The sequence below is a fragment of the Sylvia atricapilla genome, chromosome 5 (genome assembly GCF_009819655.1).
Source record: "Sylvia atricapilla isolate bSylAtr1 chromosome 5, bSylAtr1.pri, whole genome shotgun sequence".
NCBI classification, from domain to species: domain Eukaryota; kingdom Metazoa; phylum Chordata; class Aves; order Passeriformes; family Sylviidae; genus Sylvia; species Sylvia atricapilla.
In genome coordinates, this window is record NC_089144.1 from 29,519,637 (window position 1) to 29,540,868 (window position 21,232).

The 21,232-nt window shown below is 38.2% G+C and overlaps 1 protein-coding gene across 1 annotated transcript in view; it reads right to left on the reverse strand.

Annotated features, from left to right (window-relative positions):
• Positions 1-1,545: 1,545 nt before the first annotated feature.
• The window catches only part of NELL2 (neural EGFL like 2), a 136,951-nt gene continuing 117,264 nt past the window's right edge, over positions 1,546-21,232 (reverse strand). Inside the window, exons 16-20 of the mRNA XM_066319061.1 lie at positions 18,785-18,925; positions 8,526-8,719; positions 7,369-7,545; positions 5,035-5,259; positions 1,546-2,342 (exon numbers count right to left, since the gene is read on the reverse strand). Of these exons, the coding sequence (XP_066175158.1) occupies positions 2,292-2,342; positions 5,035-5,259; positions 7,369-7,545; positions 8,526-8,719; positions 18,785-18,925 (788 nt within the window). The 3' untranslated portion in view covers positions 1,546-2,291. The remainder of the gene's footprint in view (positions 2,343-5,034; positions 5,260-7,368; positions 7,546-8,525; positions 8,720-18,784; positions 18,926-21,232) is intronic.

Genomic DNA, 21,232 nt, shown 5'->3' on the forward strand with positions numbered 1-21,232 from the left:
GTGTTGCTTAAAATGTTCTGTAGATACTTACTCTACCAGGTCCAGTGGTTCTCTTCAGAGCTTTGTACAGCGTTTGCAGAGCTAAAGGATTCTGCCCTTGAAAAATGTTCATTCTTTAAAAAAAAGAACCCTCTGGTCTTCATGCATTTTCTATGTCGATTTTGTACCTATTCTTGAATGAAATTCAAGTGCAGTTCTCAGAGGGTACACATCTTCTGCTAAACCTTCTATCAGAAACAGGCAGGCAGCTGCTCATGAAATCCACTGGAGATGTGCATCAGTCTGAGGCGAAAACATGACCTTCTGACAAAGACTACCAGGCAAGAAAACATTGCAAAAAAGCATCATTTTTCTGGGGAGTTAACTCTCTTCTTTAAAAACTGTGATTGCAGCTTGCCACAAATAGGACAAAACAGAAAAAAACAACCTTAAATACCTCTTATTTGTGGACTAGATGAGGAAAAGGTTTTATTTGGTTTGGAAATCTTCATAACTTTATTGGTTCAATGTAAAATATCCATCCATTTGGGTTTGTTTCCCCCCCTCCCCCCGATTTTTAGTTTCTTGGACTTATTTAGACTATTAGCATTTGGTGGCCTAGCATCTCTTGTAGCCCTAATCCAAAAACATCCAGTCCTCAGTAGACACTGAGGGTTCAAGGGAATGCCTGTTGGATCAACACGTGGTTGCATGAGTTTCCTTTGATCTCCTGCAGCACTTGAAACTGAGGTAGCATCTGTTTGCAGGAAATAATTCTGTTTCATAAAACCACAAACTTGGACTTCCCTTATAACTTCATATTACACAGAGCAATATTTATGGAAGTTTTGCCTCTTCAGGTTTCATGAACTCCTAAAAGAGATGCCAAAGAGCAGTAAGGCACTTCGAAAAGGATATGAGTACTAAAGTAGTATCTAAAGAATGCTGTCATCTTGGAAATCTTCCTCCTCTCCTGTTGTGTCTCCACTGTTCATGATGCATTTTCAGCCTGCAATTTGTAAGTATTACTTCATTCTTTATTTCTCTTTGAGAATAACATAGCTTTGGTCAAGCAGCCTCCTTTATTTACTTTCCCAACAGAACAGTAGTGACAATAGGGTTTGCATTTTTGAAGTAATCCCCATGCATTAAGATACTTCACAACAACAGCAAAAACATCTACAGAGCTCACAGAAGACAAACAAACCCTTGGCAGCTGGAGAGAGGAGGAATTTGGAGAAGATCCCCTGTAAATCTGAACAGATCCAAGTCACACACAAATGGTCTCTACTGACTCTGCGTGACAACACTCTGCTGGTACACAGGATCTGATCCTTAGGCATGTGAACTTGCCATTTAATCCACTGTAATGACAAATTACTTATGTGTACCTTAACAAAGACATGACAGGCATAAGGCTGTGCTGGGCATAAGCTCCCACATGTAGAGGAGCTAGACAGGCAACACTTCACCTGTACTGTCCACATTCTCAGGAATACTGGCAAAGAAGTAACAGCACACGTGAAAGCTAAGTCCTTGAAAAGGAAAGATGGCACAAACAGAAACTTAAGGTAAGAGAAATATTTATTTAAATTTGCACAAGAACGAGCTTATACTGAACAAAGTCAATCAAGAAATAATAGTAAGTGCAGTAAAACAAGGAAATATTGATGACTTTTCCCATCAGAAAACATTAAGAAGCCATGCCTGTGCATCACGGGTTTTCTTTTTTTTTTCTTGTTTTGTTTTTTGTTTTTTTACAATAACTTCTTTTTTTTTTTTTTTTAGCGCACATACTGTACATATCACATCTTAGCTGCTAGGTTCATTATTCCTGAAGGCTTCATCCTTTTACTCAAACATCTGCTAAGTTCTGCAGTAAGCAATCAAACACATTTGTGCAGTTCCAAATATGAATATCTGTAAATCTGCTGCATCTGGTCGAGCACTGGACTCTCAAAGATTTGCAAGACCCTGTAAGAGCTCCTAGTTGATTTTAGATCTTGACATCATTATGTACAGCATTACAATGTGTCACTTTAAACTAACCTAAACATTCTGCACAAGGATGCCAGACAGACAAATAGCCAGAAGACTTGGGCCTAACCTCATACAAAGGTTTACATATCTGAGCTTGAGTCCCATAAATTTCACTCTGATTCAGGTAACCGAGTTCATCACATATCTGCACTTCAGATAGACAAAACCAACCTAATTTTGCTTTAATTTTGAACAATTTTTGGTTTAAGGGTCTATTTCTGTGAAGGAAAATTCTTTATCCAGAAACTGCTTGTGAGAGATAGTTGTTGGTGTCACAGTTCCTGAAGGCACTGTGGATCCACTGAGCAACAGACATGGCCATTCTAAAGGATGAAAAACAGAAAAAACAATTGAAACAATTTTCATTTTGCACAAAACAAGTAAATTTAACAAGCTCAGCTGTTTGCAAATACCCATCAGATTTGAACGTACAGACTTGCAAAATACAAAACATGTACAGACTTGGACCAGATTCATGACATTGTCCTCATGTCCTCATGTTGCCCGAGGGAACAGGCTATTATGATTCCTCTAATTGCTTGGCTTGTTGTGGTCTCTGTCCCAGAGCTACAACACTCAAACTGAAAGAAGCTGGGATCAGTGGAAGGAATGCTCCCAATATAAAAGTACCAGGCATCTGCTCAAATTCATAAAGCTGTTGAACAAGACAAGGCACTTGGGAGATTTATTCAGATCAGGCAGAAGGGATTCTGGGTTTTATTTAGCCCTGAATGCTTCAACTTCATACATCCTGGTTGTAACACCAGCAAACATTAATCCATAAACTTTTTCCAAATAGTCCAGTAATATGTAAAAAGGGCAATTAAAGGAACAGATTGCCTATGGACATCATTAAAATATGGGAGAAATCATTTCTGCATCTCTACTACTTCTTAACTCTGATTCTTACAAAGTCAATAAAAAATGAGTATTATTTATAAATTAGTCCAAATACATTCAACTAACTAAACCAACAGGACTTATTAAAACCAAGGTCTGAATAATTCAAGCATTTTCTTTCACTCCTGTTACAGGAGGTTATAATCCTACTCTCCCCCTTCTTTGCTTGTGATTAGAATTTTTTTTTGTGGCTAAGTCTGCTTTAGCTGATGCCCAGGTTTCTAAATTCTTAAAGGATTTGTGTAAACCTATTTTGCTACAGCTTGTTTAGAGAGGCTTAGACTGGTGCTTTGACCTTCCATGAGATGCTTTACAAGAGAAGAGTGGGGTGACACAGGATGAATGAGAAGGAACACTATACAAACTGGGCACACCACTATCCTGATCTGGAGAGAATGGGCTGCTTGCATGCAGAACTGCAATACTAAAATGCTGGCAATATGAGAAGATAGAGTATTTCAAAATGAACATTGCTCTGTAAGGAGAACTGGGTAAGATTTGGGCTTGTTTAGGGACAAAAGTGGTACCTCATCTTTGTTAGGCAGAGTCCCACCCGAGTCATTAAAATTATGGAGTTTGGCAGGGTTATCTGTTTTAATCCTCACCATCCCTCACAAGGCAGCAATGGATTTGATAAGCGTGTATGTATTTACACTGAACTAGTCCATGCTTAAGGTTCAGTCTTTGCTTAACACAAAAGGCCAGATGGGAGCAGCACTTAGGTGGCCATGGTCAGAACTGACACATGCCTTCTGCATTGCCACTCATCAGCAGCACAAGAAAAGCACACTTCCCATCTCTGAGTCTCAAAAGTGCTTTAGACACAACAATTTCTTCTACATAAGAGGCACCAGATGCATAAGAACCTTAGCAACTTGCCTGAGCAAAAAGTAACTTCTAGCGTTGGAGCTGGTGTATAGCACCAGCTACGGATCCCAAAAGCACAGGTGTCTGCCTGTAAGCCTGTTTGAACATCCCCTAGGCAGCAGCTGGCTTTCTAACCATTAGCCAGTCTGTCAGATTGCTGCATTTTCTTCTAACCACTGACCCATTCTGACACCAGGACAAATGCTGATACTTGGTGCATACCACTGCCCTTAAAAAAGGACTATGCATTCACAGCAGCAGCTATTGCACACAGCATTGCATCAGGCAAAGCAGAGTAAGGAAGAGATGCTTGACAGCTTCAGAGTTCTCAGAAATCACACAGAATTCTCACAGAACGAGGTGTTGAAGATAGACTTTTTTTTTTTTTATGAGCATCTTTTCAAATAGTTAATTGTACCACGTATTGGAGTTTGGGAAGCATCTTGCTTGGGAAGAACATAGGATAAAGCCCAAAATCAACTGTGAATTTAAGTAACAATTAAAGAACTATGCATGAATCCTGCTCTCTCCCCTTGGCTGCTGTGGAAACACATATTGTCAATGTTCAGTATTGGGTGGCAGAAAACACAATTCACTTTATGATCTTATTTTGAATAGAAATACCTATGTTAAGCCCTTTTTCTTTTTCATCCTCAAAAAGAGATGCCAGAATTCACATAGTGAATAGACATTAATTTTTCTCGTCAGACAATCAATTTCTTTGAATACAAAACCAGTAAATGTTCTAAACACATGGATTAATTTTAAAGTACAAAAGCTATGTAACCATATAACTAGTCCTTTTATTCTGAAAACAATTACTATTCTCAAAAAGCAATTCAATCAGTTCCAGTAACACTATAGTATCACACTGTACAAATTTCTTGTGCCAAGTCTAGGCTTACACAGCCATACTCACATGTTTCCAAGATAGCAGGGAGCTTGGAGCTCCACGTTTAGACTCAAATTGAGCTATTCTGGTGGAAAAGCAAAACCCAGGACCGTGTCCACAGCACTCTGCAGCATGAGCTGTTGTCCTGCTTCAGATCTGCTAGCACATCAAACTGTGCTTCTAGCACTTTCAAGAGTATAGTTAACTAAGCTGAACACTTTTACTGTCATCTCTGATGCTTTAGAACAAGTGTAGACGCCAACTGTTCACTGACCAGACTCAGTGCATTAATATTTATGCGCCACAGAACAAGCTGGGAAGAAGCATCTCAGCTTCATCTTTATAACCTTCATTACCTTGCACTGGCAGAGGGTGCACTCGGTGCCATGCTTAATCCAAGAAGATCCAGTGAAGCGAATGACATTGGTTTCATCCAGACACGTTTTGGTGATGTCGTTGCGAACGGTGTCGGCCTGGCAGGGGTCAGTGACACAGCGTGGGCAGCACTCGTTCTCGGGGAGGACACTGAATTCACAGTCCACCTCCGGGCATGGCAAGGGCCAGCAGTCAACTTCTCCTTGCTGTTTTCACAAAGAACAAGGTATCATTATTAGCTCTTATTTTGTTCCTCACCCATTCCTCTGAATCAGCATTATGGTTCCTAGCTGGCTATTTTTTCCCATCTGTTCAGAATTTCAGCACAGAAAACACTGATATTCACTAACTGTGGGAGACACAGATCAGGTGTTTTTTGCTGCATGCCATTCAGGAAGTATATTAGATTTAACTTAGTTCAGTACACTCTCCATCAAGCTGCAGCTGAAAATTCTCCATAAAATTATGCAATACAGGACTGTGGCCTGTCCTTGTGAGGCCCTACTTCTACAAGGGACAGAAACTGTAACATGACTGCACTGCAAAAGTGTGCCAGAATCTCCAGTTTCACCTAGTTCTTACTCACAATTTGCACTGTTGGCTTGCCATAGAAAGTTTCTAAGTTCATCTCTGCCATGGTTACAATTGCATTGGCTGGATTAAGGCTGTCAAGCCACCAGCAGCCCAATGTAATGGGGAACCACCATATTTTCAATAAGAGGATCTCCACCCACTGGCCATGCACTTAGGATATTATAACCAGACTACCTGAAATTCCAGACTTTATCACACCTTCTGCATGGTGGTTTTAGTACAGTCAGGGTAAGAAAAGGTTTGAGCAGAGGCCTGCATATCCTTAGGGGAAGTTACTTTATGCCCAAACACAAATCTAGAAATGTTTAATGAATCATATCAGTTACTAGAAACTGGAATCAGCTTCCCTTCACTCTGACAAAGACCAAAGTTGCAGATCCATTGGTCAAAGAAAAGACTTCACAAAAGTCAATAATGATTTTTTTTTTCCTTTTTGAGCAGGTCCATCTCTGACTTCCAATTTATTCAGCTCATTTGAGCACAGATTTAATAGTCTGGACTTAAGGGAAGCAAAAAGAATAGCATTTAGCTCTAGGAAATCAGTTTATTCACAAAAAAATGTATGCAAGTCTTTGAGAATGAGGAGTTTGCTATCTTCAAAGCAGAAGCTGAAAAAAAAAAATCACTGACACTTGTAATAGTTCCAAATTTCCTCCACTTTTGCAGAAAGTATTGTGAAGTTAGTCTTTTAAAATATTCTCATCTGTGTCAAATTTCTTCTTTGTGAAATGTGTGATGGTAAAAATGAAGGCAATCTTTTAATCCAGTCATTGATCTCAATACTTCAATCTATTTTTTGCAGTGCTGGACAGTACAAGAAGTAGACAATATTTTGCCACCCCAAAAAATCCATGATCACTGAAAGAAAGTAGACTTTTGCTACAGAAGTAGCATCTTGAAAAAAAAAAAAGAAGCATCTATTGAGATCCTAAATTGTAGGTTGGTTATTTTTTCATTTTAAGGAATTTAATGAAGCACATGGAAAACTATTTCATTGGATTTTAGCAGTGGTAATACTGCAAGCACAGTCTACATAAATGGGCTTCTAGGTGTTATTCATGACACCCCGACAAGCCAAAGCTGCTACATGGACCAGCCTTTATATTTGGAGATAACTTGTGATAAAAGATAGTTGTTTTTATCTTGGGATTTTCTCTGATACAGAAACTTCATGAGCAGAATTATGCAGAATATTTTTTGCTCAGACTCCAAAATACATGCCTAGGAAAAAGATGACAAACTTTAACAGATATGAGTTTTTTTTCATATTTCATTTCACTATTTTGATAAATGCAAATGTCTTACTATTCTTCTGTTACTCAAAATGTCTGAATGAATAAGTAAGTTTTAGTTTACCAGCATCCTTGAAATTATCAGCTGTGATAAATAAATATATATTTAGAATTTCCTTATAGAGCTTCATGCGTCTCTGAATATGAGATCATGAGTGTTGCTGTGTAGGTGCCATATCCAAATGACCTCCACTCTGCTGGAACCATCTTCATGATTAAGTAATTTTTTTGTATCTCTATTGCACCAAAACACATTTTTGACGAAAACTGGACAATATGGACAAAATTAGGAAAATCAGATTTTAATTATGCATGTACTTCAGGGAAAGTTAAGTGGATGCTAATGCATGAAAATAAAACTATTCACAGATCAGAGTATCTCATATGGTTTTCCCCTCCTGTCTCTGCTGCTGTAATCAGGAACCTTACCAGACAGCGGCACTGCTGACAGTTCTGTATCCAGGAATCACCACTGTTATAGGAAAACTCCCCACTCTGATGTAAACATTGACTGCTGAGCCTTGGGTCACACTCAGGACAGCAGAAGAGGTCAACGGTGGGATTTTGGCAGTCACAGACCATTCGCCGGCACATCACATATCCATTCTGTTTTTAGAAGAGAGACACAGCAATGGCAGGAATTTGCACAACACTAGCCATACTCCAGCAAAAATTTTATTTTTGACCATGATTCTAAGCCATTAGCAGATCGCAAATTTTCCACTACACCGTATCTTTGTCAAAATACAATTCAAACCAAGCCAGCAACCCCAGTACACACTCAGTAACAACCATAAAGTTCCCCTGTTGCCTTATACACATCCTTCATTCAACCAATCTCCAGGCAGCCCTCCCCTGATGTGGTCAAACCCAAGAGTATCTTTCCCAAGGGTTACTTTTTAATAGATTCCACTAAGTTTGCAATTTTCACATAGATGCTTGATGAATCTTGCTTTAAACTTCCTAGAACATCATGGTTTCATAGAATACCAGATTGCAGGGTGTCAAGAAAGATCAACCCCTCTGTTCTGTAATTATTCACATAGGAAGATGATAGGTGACCTGAAACTAAACCATGTACACTAAAGTCGAGCTGCTGAAATGCTCACAATACTCTCAGCAGTGTTTTGACCCTTCATTCTCCATCAGCATTTAGCTTGGGACCAAACTTCCCACAGCAAACATTTGAGAAAGTTAAGCTGAATTATTCTGCAGACACAGAACATACTTCTATTTATAGCCATCTGCTGGAGATACTAGCGTCAGTCTCCAGCCCCAATAGGTGTCTAGACAGTGTATTTGCATGAAAATGCTGTTACTCCCACCCAGAGAACACAGGTGGCATCTCTGCTAACAGAACAGTACTATCATCCTTCTCCCAGTATCATATAATAAACTTCCAATGAATGTTTTGCTCATGCAGGTTGGAGAGAAAAGCTATCTCCAAAACTCTACGTAATATATGATTTTATTTCAGTAGCTCCATGAATGCACCTGAGAAGGCAGGAATTTCACTTGAATCCTGATGCTCTGCCCTTCATCCCTGCCACCACCCTGCAGAGGCAGCTACTTCCATTTGTACTGACCTGGCACGAGCAGACAGAGCATCTGTCATTCTCCAGCACCCAAATCTGACCATTGTGCTTGACTTTGCCTTCATGGATACAGTCTCCTGTGCAGTTCTTGCCATGAGGACATCGACAGTCGTACCCGCCATCCAAGTTAAAGCACACAGTGTCATTGGCACAGCTGTGCCTTCCAGTTCCACATTCATCAATGTCTGCAAATACATGACATGGAATGCTCTTAGACCACATCCAATTAACAAAAATGTTCTTGTGGCAGTCAATATAAATGATTCTTAGCCATTAAGGCCTTCAGCTGAAAATTTATTTGTACTTCACCAGAATGGGAAGAACTTAAAAATTCACGAAAAATATTTTACAAGTCACATCAGCTTTTTTTGATCATGTTTTAACCTGATAGTTTGACTTTTGCTACATGTATTTCCAAGTGAATGCTATTGAGTACGGTGGATAGAATGAAGAAACCACAAGAAACACAAGAGAAAGAATAATTCTTAGCTCTCTAAAGAGCCTTAGGTTGTGGCAACCATACAGGATACATCTTATGTGAAACAAGAACAGCTTCAGAATCTTGTTCTTAAAACCTTTTGCTGACTCTGTCTAACACATTGGAGTTCACTTGCGAATTTAATGTGAAAGGTGATGTCTGACCTGTAAGCTCATTTAAGCAAGCACACCATGCTTTACATTTCATCATTCATTAGAACGTGAAAACTAGAATATATTAAATATTCAAGTAGCAGTGACAGCTATAGCCCATGTGTCTAGAACAGAAAATAAAGAAAAAAATTAATGTCTCCAGTGAGTAAAAATAAATTACTTCAAAACAAATATATCTCAAAGAATTTAGAAGTACTTTAAAGGCCTACTTCATCAAGGTACACACAACTATTTTGCAAAGGCAAGCTTGCAGCACACACTACCTTCTACTCAAATAGTCTTTATTCAGCTTTTTCAGTTGTTCAAATGGAGAAAAATGATCATGGAAAGAAGCTTCAAAGGGGCATGAAGTAATTGGATATATGCAATAAAAAGTGGAAAACAGAGTAAAGACTAGAACTACAGTGATTGTAAATATTAAGATACTGAGTTAAACTCTAAATACAATTTCTCAACAGTATGGCCCAAGTTCTTGATTAAAGTTCATTTCCAAAAGTGTTGTTATAGTTATAATTAAATGTTCACCAGATGAGTGAGATAAAATAAGCAATATGGTCATACATGTATCTTTCACCACTGGCATAAAAATCTCATAAAAAAACCCACTTAGCTTTGGGTTCAATAATGGAAATGAAACCTCCAATCCACCTCAAGCTCATTCAGTTTAAAGCAAAATAATTCAATCACCATTTCAATTCCAAATGTGGCTATGGTCAAAAACATTAAAAACTTAACAAGCTGCTAACATGAATATGAACTGGGATAAAACCAGCAGGGAAATTATTAGAACTCCATTGTAGAAATCAGCAGCATTGTAGATTTCCTTCCAATACGTCGTGCAGCAACAGTGGCATCATCTTAAAAAGAATTGCAAAATTACTAGGACTTACGGGAAGATTGAGAGAAATACCATTTGAGAAGAAATGAAACGACAATGGATTGCTCATCTCTAAAAGATCAGCAAGAAGGGATATAAAAAAAAAAAAAAAAAAAAAAAAAAAAAAAAAAAAAAAAGAATACTCTGAAGAAGACGTATTGGTGTATTGGTGGCTTTTTTTCTCCATATTGGCTAACACACTAGACAAGAGACGGTGAATGGAACTGAAAGACAACAAATTTATGCCTGATAAAAGGAAATAACTTTCCATACAATGCATAAACAAACTATGACACTTACTGATCCAGAATCCTAAGAGGCAAAAAACAACTGCGTAGCCAAAAGTGTATAAAGCTAGCAAGAATATTCAGTTCTCAGTGCTAACAGATTTTGGGAGAGAGTACATTTCATGCATTAGGGCCCAAGGTGCACTTATTTACATATCAGATAATCCAGAACAGGCAAATCATCTCAGATCTCTACATCTTTTACCTCATTGCCTTCTAAGGCATCTGGAGGAAGACACTGTTGTAACAGGGCAGAAGATAACTGGGACCATGAACCTAATTCAGTGTGGCTGAATAACTGAAACATCACTGGCACATCAGACAGGGAAATCCACCCCAGCAGTCAGGATACACAACCAGTGGAACAGGCAGCCCTGCAGAGGCTGTCCAGACTCTGAACTGGAAGGTTTTTAGGAAAGTAGCTAATAGGAATGGTTTGAGTGATGCTGGTTTGGACAGGGCAGAGGGATGGAAGAGCTGCTCTCTCCTTCCTATATTTTCTCTTAAATCCAGCTGGAAAGTAATACAATCCGGTAATTTAAAATTAAGGTATAGCTGTTCATAAGTCATGCAATAACAAGAGACACAAATTCTGTTTAAATATAATGTTTCAGATTAACAGCAAGACTATCTTTATTATCAAAGTAATTTTAATAAATTGCTTTCCAAAACTTGCATTCATTTATTTAGAACACTCTTTCATATGTAACTTTCACACAGCTGTCATAAATTTATAATGTCACTTCTCAACAACCTAGATACTTAACAGAAGGCAGACATACTTAATGAGATAACTGGACAAAGTTCAGCTGTCATGTAAATAAGAAAGGTTTGCTTTAAACAACAAACGATGATCCTATAAACACTGACTCTGCTTTTGGCACTTGTATACAAGTCTATTTCACAATTTTCCCATGAGAAAAAGGCTTCTGAGGTTTATTTTTCAACACAGTCACAGTAACTGAAAATAATTGAGGTTTCATCATTGACTCTGGTAGCGAGCTGAGCTTATCTGGCATTGAGAACTGAAAATTCCCAATCTTGTTATTTTCAGTTGTTTGATTCATGAAAATAAATGTTCTGGATAGGGCAATTTAAATATCCCTAGTCACAGCAGGAGCTATTTACATTTTGATTCTAACCTAATCAGAAACAGCAGTGTGTTTATGATGCAGCAAGAGAAACACCAACTTTTCATGCATGAAACTCTCATCTGCATTATTCATCCACATCAAACTTCAGGCATTATCAGCAAAGTACTTGCACACAAATCATCCATACCAAGCAAAACTTTGTTCAGTGGTTTATTTATTTATTTGTTTATTTATTTATTTATTTATTTTAGGCTTTTAATAGATGGCAAATCATGTTACTGAAATTGTGTTTACAGCCATAACCAGCTATGGACAAGGGACACTGGGTGCTGCATCTTTTGTGTTTGAAAAGGGAAGTTGGTAAGATTACAGATTGCATATTCCGCTATATCCAGACCACAGAGCTATTTTATTACTGCTCCCGTGCTGCTAACAGAACACACATACAAACAACCCCCAGCCCCCTCCCAAAAGAAACCAAAACCAAACAAAGCCTCAAAGAGTCCCCCACAAACCACTCAAAAACTAATAGTTCACTTCAGGCTATTTACAGCACACTGCTTAAGAACCAAGCAGCTTGAATGTTAGGACATTAGAACATCATGTCTCAAAACACTTGGAGGTTTGCCTCAATAAGAAAAAAAAAAAAAAAGAAAAAGACAGAAATTAAATATAACTAGTTATCTAGTGCTAAACTGAGAAACAGTTTTTATTTATCTAACCTACATGAAAAATTACAGCAGCTTTGATCTGTCCCATTTTTAAGGATTTTCCTTTTTTACCATCATCTCCAGGTACAACTTAACGTCGCAATAACAAAGGAATATCACAAGAGAAGAAGTAGTGATACATGTTACAGAAAACTAGGAGTGAATTCTATTTATTAATTTAATAATTTACTGCCTACACAGGAAAAATGCTGTACTAAAGCCATTCAATACAGTACGTAGAATGACTAAACTGCATTTGCAGTATTTGTGAGACTGCAGAGATAGAAAACTCCATAAAAAATGGGAATTTCAATTGCTCCAGGTTGTGACTCAAGGTTGTATTTAAGACATGTACTACCTGTTTCTTGGAAGAGGTAGTCAAAGAAACCCAGAGGGACAAACCACCATTTCACTTGGCCCTGAGCAGCAAGTAGCCTCTGATTCAGAATGTCTCAACCAAGCAACTCCTCTACACTGGTGACCAACAGTGACCACAAGTTGAATATCCTTCAAGGAACTTAAAAGGCTTTAAAAAAAAGCAACCCTCTGTGGTAGTCTAGATTCAAAGAGGCTATTACATTAAAATGAAGTTTTAAATATGAATTAAAACTAGCAACCAAAGGGTAACATTTCCAGATAGAAAGATGACTTTTTAAAGATACCACATCACAGATTCAAAGTTTACTATACTGTATTAAAAGTAATTTAAAGAGAAATATATTTTAGGTACTGTAATACTTTTATTCATGACCTTCCTTGCACAATACATGCTTTTAAAGGAGCTATGTGCCATTGAAGAAAAGTGGGTATTGACTCAAAAATTAATATTAATTATATTCAATAGTAATTAATATTAATGTTAAATACATATATTTATAATGAGAGGGATAAAATGGAATCGTTATTGTGTAATAAAAGGCAGCAAAAATGGTCAGCTTGTCACAATGGAGAGCTGTCCCAAGGAAGCTCCCCAAGAATCTGTGCCAGAATGTGTACTGCCCTTACTTAGTCTTATACTTAGTCACCTGGAAAAATGGATGAACAGTGCAATGAGTAACACTGTTGATAATAAAGTACTAAACCCAAATATTAGAAGTGAATTATAGAAGTATTTTTTGATATTGAGTGAGCAAACAATAATGTGTCAGATGAGATTCAATTGAAAAGCGCATGGGGAAATAGCTGTTTAAAAATCACATCAGTCCTTTGGATGTATTCTGGAAAAAGATCTTGGAACTACTGTAGATAGCTCTAAAAAATAGCTGAATTATACAGAAGAAACCCTTCACAAATGGCAGATGCAAAAATTCATCATAAACTCACACGGAATATAAACATGACACCATTAGAAAACAAACAAAAAAAAACCAAACCTGTGCACACCTTGCTAGGAAGCGACAAAAGGCTCAGACACTCACTGTGATATAGGTGATGGAAAGTTGCAGCTATCTCTCCTCTGATGAACTATCCACGCATACATGCCCACAATGCCCTGAAGGGTCTGCCTGAGACCAGAATCATTCTGATATTGGTTAGACTCTCATTTTTGTAAAGAAAAGGTGAAGATTTGTATCACTGAGAAATATTGAAAGACATGTCTTGGGAGGGTGGACAGTTCCTTTGCTCTGCAGCAACTGAAGTTTCTCAGTTATCTTTGCTCTGAGGAATAGGATTAGCTCAGCAAGGTGAAAGTACCAGGATACCTGAGTACTTTTTGCTTAAGGCAAAACAGGAAGGAGTGCATTTGCTAGGGAACCCAAGCTCATCTGAGCAGAAAGTTCTATTTCTGTTCTTTTCTGTCCTGAGTAGATCTATTGACTGGTGTAATCATTCTTCAAAGAGTGAGTGAATTGTAAATAATTTATGTGTGGGCTCATGTAAGCTACCTGTGAGAGTGCTTACCAGATGTGGAAGATGAAGAGCTGAGACTTCAGATGTTGGCAACATCAGCTTGACAGAAATGTTGTTTCCCTATACAGTAAATGTGTTCAAATTGCTGTCCTATAAAATACAGTGGTCAAGCTGGTGTTTTATCAGTCCTTTTATAAAAGATGAGAAACTCTGAAAATTTTGTATTCTCCCCACCTTCCAGAATATTAAAATACTAATGTCTCCATATCTGCCTTCTGTTTGGTGATGCTTAAGTTGGGTTCCCAAATTCAACACTGAAGCCTTAATGTCTAGAGCTCTATTTGAGATAAATGGAAAAAACAAAGTCACTTTATTTGCTGACCTTTAATTAACATGAATAAAAGCAAAAGGATTTTGATGGAGCTTTGTGACTGATAGTAAGGCTTGCTTACTACTGCTGAAGAGTAGTGATTTTTATTTCCTGTTTCCCTTAAGTGCTATCAAAAACAAAGCTTCTGATAAACCTAAGTGTAGGAGTCCAAACTGACAGTGGGTTTCAACTTCAAGAAATCTCATGTGCTGATTAAAACACAGGATGCAGTGTGAGATAAATGGAGACATCCTAAGAGCCAGCAATTCCTCTGCCTTCCAGATCCAGAGACATAGATGCTGGAGTGACTGTTTTGGACTTTGCTCAGTCAGTAGGGCTGGGGAGCATACTGAGGCTTGAAATATGCCTCCATCCCTCATTATCCTGGATTGCTGAAAACAGACTTCAAGTCGAGCTTCAGCCTCTGTGCTGTTAGGCAGGCTGCTCTGTCACACAGAGAAGTAAGCGATTCTAATTCTGGAAGCAGGATGGCAGAAAAAAAAATACAAGATACCTCAGAACAGAAAACCCAAATGGGAGTTCACATATGGATAAACCCTTAAAACCAAAAAGGATTCTTTTATGAATTGGGCATTCTGGATTGATCTATCCAAACCTTTCATTTGCATTTGTCTCATTTAAAGAATGCAATACCTGCTGAGAGTGAAGGCACATTGATCTCATGTTCTATACTAACAACAGCTGGTACCTGACAGATACTCTGGAAGTCCTAAGGGGCTGCCTTAATTAGGTAAGCTTTCTTTGGATGTGGACGTGTGCCAAATGTCCAACAACTGATGAGGCAAAACCTGCACTATTCTGGTATGAACCAAAATTGCCTCCCTCTTCAACTGATTATAGAAGCTTTTAGACATTGCAAAGGCCAAATTCAAAGGAATCAGAATGTTACACAGAACTGCAGGGCAAACATTAATGGGGTCTGAACTTTCTTATTTTAGGATTTTGCCCTCAGTTGTTGCAGGTTTTTTTTACTGCAGTGAGGCCTGAGGATGCAATATCTACTCTCTTAGCCCAGCTCTCTTCATGAAATGGTTCATAAGAGACAACCTTCAGTACCAATAAAACTGTTCAGAGAAACTATAAAGAAAAGCTGTCGGGTGCAAAGAGGAAGATATCAGTTATCATACCATACTGAATGCTGTATTTACATATATAAAATTTAAGACTTCCCAGAGCCATATGGTCTCAAGGACTACATGGCTGATATTTCACTTTCCTGGAAATACAATGAGGCATAACATAATTCTATTTCCAAGGGAAAAACAGCAAGTGCTGCTAAGAGGTTGAAACCCTACAGTTGCATTTCCCATTATTTCTCTCAGTAATTTTAACAGACATCATAGGTCTACCTAGAGATATAATGTGAATCAAAACTATTAGCAAAGGGATCTCTAGGTCTTCCATTGCCTGTAGGTACAATAAAATGGGATTATGAATTTTTGCATTCAAGTACATTAGTCAAAATACTCAATATTCTCAGTTGTGCCTCAGAAGCAGCAGTAGCCAAGGTCAACAGATGTGTAAAACAGGCAATTCAGTAACTATTACTTCATTATCAAGCACGGTCAAAGTCTAGTGCTACCAAGGAGCCCAGCTGTAGGAAGGAATATTTAGTATGATGTCCTAAAAGGGGTAGGTGCAACTTCGGAATTCTGTTAAAATAAGGCTTTTAAGGAAATGCTCCTGTGCTTCTGTGATTTTAAAAGAGGTGCTTTCACATGGATTTTTAAAATCAGAGGCTTTGCTGAAGGAAACGAAGAACTGATTACACTGGTCACTGAAACACTCTGTGTTGTATTATCAGCACCTGTCCAGGGGACACAAACAGACACAGATTTGAGGAAGACAACGTAAAACAATAAAAAAAAAAAAAAAAAACAAAAAAAAAAAAAAAACACCAAAACAAAAAAAAAAACACTAAACCCACGCTTCCTTGACCTTTACGGTTTTTTTCCTCTAAAAGAAGAAACTTGCTTTAAAGCAACTAAAACTTACAAAAGATGAGTCAAGTCAAGCCTATTATGCACTCTATATAAAACACTATTTTGAAGTAGTTTGCACTTGGCTTCTACAGCTTGTGTAAGCTGCAAGCACTTGCACAAGAAGAAAGTTTCAGAGGATGCTGCTCCTGGATAGAGTCGAAAGAGAATTGGAGAACTGCAATTTGAAATTTGAGATTAGTACAGCCTGGAAGCTGCTGTCCCATTAAAGTGACTGTCTAAAAGACTATTCACCAACAGCTCAATCTAATCATATCTAACCAGGGGTTATTGAAAACTATCAAAAGCAATCAATTTTCTTCTGTCTTTAAACCCAGTAGGGAAATCTCTTACAGTGGAAAGATCTGACAGCAGAGAAGACAACTGCTTCTGCACTACTCAGTTATGATACTGCAAGTTCAACTTTCCACACAGCAATGGATTTTAGGTTGTCTCTTCACACCCTTTCTGGTTTTATTTTTATCTGAGACAACATGTCCCAAGTTCCAATCCAAGAAAAAGTGATGTGGTAAAATGAATCAAATATCTAACACCTTCTTCCCCATCAAGGTCATGGATGGGGTCCTGAGCAACCCGGTCGTGGGAGATCCTGCCCAGGGGGGTTGGAACTACATGATCTTTAAGGTACCTTCCAATCCAAGCCATTCTATGATTCTGTGATCTCAAGCTCCAATGTGTGGAGCTGCAATCAATCAAACTGAAAGCATTCCACTGTTAGTCACTAGGGTTATCGGCAATGAAGATAGTTTCCTGGCATCTTTGATTTAATTCTAATTACTTGTTATCCTCTGTGTACGTTTAATAAAGAGCTGCTGGCTCTTTGTAGAAAAGGTCAAAACAGTCTAATAATTGCTGCTTCTGTATACTTGTAGCAATCCCCACATTTCTTTTCCCTTGGCTTTTCATTTGTTTAGAAATTGCTGCTTAATTGATTGTTGTTTGCACACAACTTAACACAGTGTCTTTGCATCACGTACCTCCCTTGAGACAGCATGTGCCAAACCACTATCTTCAACCCATGAGATAAATGTTATACTGACACTGAAGATAAAACTTGGGATATTGAGAATATTTCCATAAATGCCTGGCTGGAATATTTGTTTCCTGTGCCATGAGTGACAGAAGTGCAATGTTATAATCAGAGTGATCACAACTTATTCTTTGCACCTTCCTGTCCTAACTCCTGGCCAGCTAACACTGACATTTAGTTAGTTCTTGACAAAGAAAGCTCGACTTATGAAAGCAGTGGTTGCCTTAAATTGCTGATTCCTCCTGAGAATACAGGCTTTCAGCTGTGATGAAAATGTGTTGAAATAAAGTATTGATGATGGGTATACCAGAAAGGTCATTCTCACTTCTGGAGAACTGTCTGTGTGTCTGCCTTAGAGAAATTAATTCAATTGCTTCCCTTTGGGGCTGATGCAGCCCACCAATGTGAGTTTAAACAGCAATAAGAAAGCTTACACTGTGAGCACTGAATATTTCAGCACTCAGAAGAAGGGAGAAAGGGTGATAATTTTGCCCTGAGAGGTCCATGGCAAAAAAAGACAGGTTTGTTCTGTTATTTAAGAGCAGTAGTATGAAATAACTTAAGAGCTGCATAACATTCAGCTCTTCAGATCTAAGAGATCTGCATCTGAAAATAAATGTGTTCTTAATAATCTGCTGTTGTCTCTAACATCATTCATGAACACAGAAAACCTTTCCATCTCCTTGTCCCCCTTGTCACTCCCTCATCCCCTACACACCAGCCCTATGTCCACTGAGCTTCCTAGTTTGTAATGTAATGCAAATTGCAGCCTTCTAGAAGCAGTTAGCCATTACACAGGAGAAACACCACAGTATTAACCAAGGTATAGGTAAGGGTCTCAGGGATGGATAATAATTTTTTGCAATGGGAAATATTTTTATCATTAACTATTTCAGTGTATTACCTCAGTGTACGAGGAAAATAAAGTGGAGGAAATGAGGTCTGGATTGAGACCCATTTCTATATACAAAGAATCTGACATATAAACAGATTACTGTGGAGTGACAGATTACAGTGCATGCTATCAGCCCACGGGAAATCACTTATGCAAGGGACAAGCACAGAAGCAGATGTAGGGCCAGAGAAACTGCATTTTAATCACCATACCTGACTTTACACATTATGTTAGTAAAACACAGAAATGCTCCACTAATGCTCCACATTATAGGAATATTCCTACTTTATATTCTTTTGCTTTTGATGATGATGCTTATTTAGACTGTAATTCTCTTGCGTCAAGATTTAAATTTCACTACAGTTTTCAAGACAATGCTTGACCAAAACAATCTGAAATATTAGACATTTTCTGGACACTTTCATGCAAACCATAACAGCACCCCCCCTTTTTCAGACACTGACCTTCACAGGATTCTCCACTTGGTGAAAACATCCCATTGTCATGGTAGCCATCTCTGCATTCGCAGTGGTACCAGCCAGGCAGGTTAATGCAGTTAGCACGGCTGTCACACTGAACAAAGCCATCCGAGCACTCATCAATGTCTGTTTATTGAGAACAACAAAACAAGAAAATTCACAGAGAGGAAATGGCCATAGTCATCCAAGGAAAGAACAATATCCCTGGTGTTTCTGGGTTTCACAGAATTATTTTCATTACTGACACTTGAATTTGCAGAACTAATTGCAGTGAAGTTTTGAATTGTTTCCATAAAAGTACTTGGCTAATGATTTTGGTCCTAACAGCAGCAGAGGTACTGCTAATTCCAATTTACTGCCTACATAGTAACAACTCATTTTGCAACAATACATGACAGGTAATCTGACATCTGTTTAAACTGCCCATAATATGAAGAAAAGAATCAGGTCCCAGTTCATATATTAAGATGTTAACCCTTTGAGTAATGCAGGCTGCCTGGTAAAAGAAAGGGGTTTTTTCTAGGGATGTATAAAAATACTAAATATTTACTCCGGTCCCTGCTTATGCTTTTGGTAACACCAACTTTAGGTTAGAACGGCCTCCCTGTCCTCTGGAATTCCTGTTGATTTATACCAGCACCTCTGAATCTCAACATAACTGACTGCAGGCTCCTCTCTAAACATCACAAAAGACAACTGAGTTCCCAAACAAATGCTCAAATCATGAAGGTGAAACACAACGCATTCTCCTGCTCCTGGAAATTCCTTTGGGAAGTGCTCTTAAATGAACAATTTCCACTGGCTATACTTTACAATAACAATTTATCAAAGAATGATTTTTTTATACACTCACTAGATCCAAAATCCAAAGTATGTTCTAAAGCCACCCAAACTCATGGACTTAGCAGAGATGTAGAGAGCTTCACGACATGTTCACTTCCAGTGTCTTCAGGTACACAGTAAGCTGTACTAAAGAATGGGCCCCAGAGTGCTGTTAACAGTTAAAGAATACCAGGAGTATAGAATCAAACAGGAGTAAAACTGAGTTGCTCCCTATCAGATTCACTGCCTTATCACTGTGTTTAATGCCAGAAGTTGCATACCTATCTGAGCATCAAGCTGACTGAGAGGTGCCTATTGAATCAACACAAAGGGAGGCACAATACATGCAAATTGCCTTCAGAAAAAAAGCTCTGTTCACCCTCTACCATAAGTTTGAACAATGAATAAACTCTCAGTGTACTGGCCACTCTGGCCAAAGCAAGGATTCAACCCCTCTTTAAAAGCTGAATCTTTAAAACTAAGAACTGAAGCAACAAATTAAAACTCGAACTGTTAAAGTCCATCAGCAGTTGACCTAGTATCCTCTAGGATGGAGATATGAAGGAGAGGTGTGATGTGACCACTGAGATACATGTGAAATATGTCGAAATTCTGCCCAAAGTCTCTGTTACCTCCCATTTATGTAATTTGCTATTTTCATAGAAGGAAGTGTAAACTGGCTAAGAAAATTAGCTGTGAGCTACAATAAAGTAATGAATCTCTTTTCTGAGAATAATAATGTGTGGCTAGATAGACATACTTTTATCAAGTAGTTTGCGAAACCTATTCAAACACAAACTTTATCAAATCCAGAGACTTCCTTTTTCCATTGAGAATATTACCTTCCACATTTGAAGGTAATAAAAATCTTACTGTGTGGGGAACACCTGCATAAACTACAAGGTATAGTGCAGTCACTCACATTGGTTTTTAGTTATGTTTTCCTTCTACATGAAAGGGGGTATGTGGAATGTGTTCTGGGTATTTTTTTTTACATGCCAAATAATTGTCATAAAAATTCCCTTGGAATAACTGTACAATGGTATCATGAGTTGCATTGGTTTTTAAAAGCTTTACAGATCCTTGACAAAAATCTCATTAGAAATTTTCACCATGATGTATGAGTCTGCTTTTCTATCAAAAGTATTTCTAAACAGGCACCTCTGATACACATTATAAGTATTTATGATGATACAAATTACCAATACTCCTGCTGCAATATCGCAGCAAGTTTATATTTTGCTGCTTTGTGCACCACAAATATAGTCATAAGTATCTATTGGTTTAAAACAGAATTTTCAACTCCACTATGAATTCCAAGATAATCATCTGAGCAGTTGTGCTGCAGGACTGAGAAATGGCAAACCTTTACAATCTTCCACTGCTCAGTGTGTTTCTTTCTAAATCAGTATAAACTCTGGCCTTTTTCTTGTGAGCAGCCAGGAGCCAGTGGGACCTCAGAGGTGTTTGAGAGATCAGAGAAAGATCAATGAAAATTATGTCACAGTAGTGAGAAAAGGTTGGCTTGCAGTCTGTGCCTTATCTACTGCTACTCACCCAGAAAGTCACAGATTACTCATGAAAAAGGAGAAGAAAAGAAGGAAGGGCTGC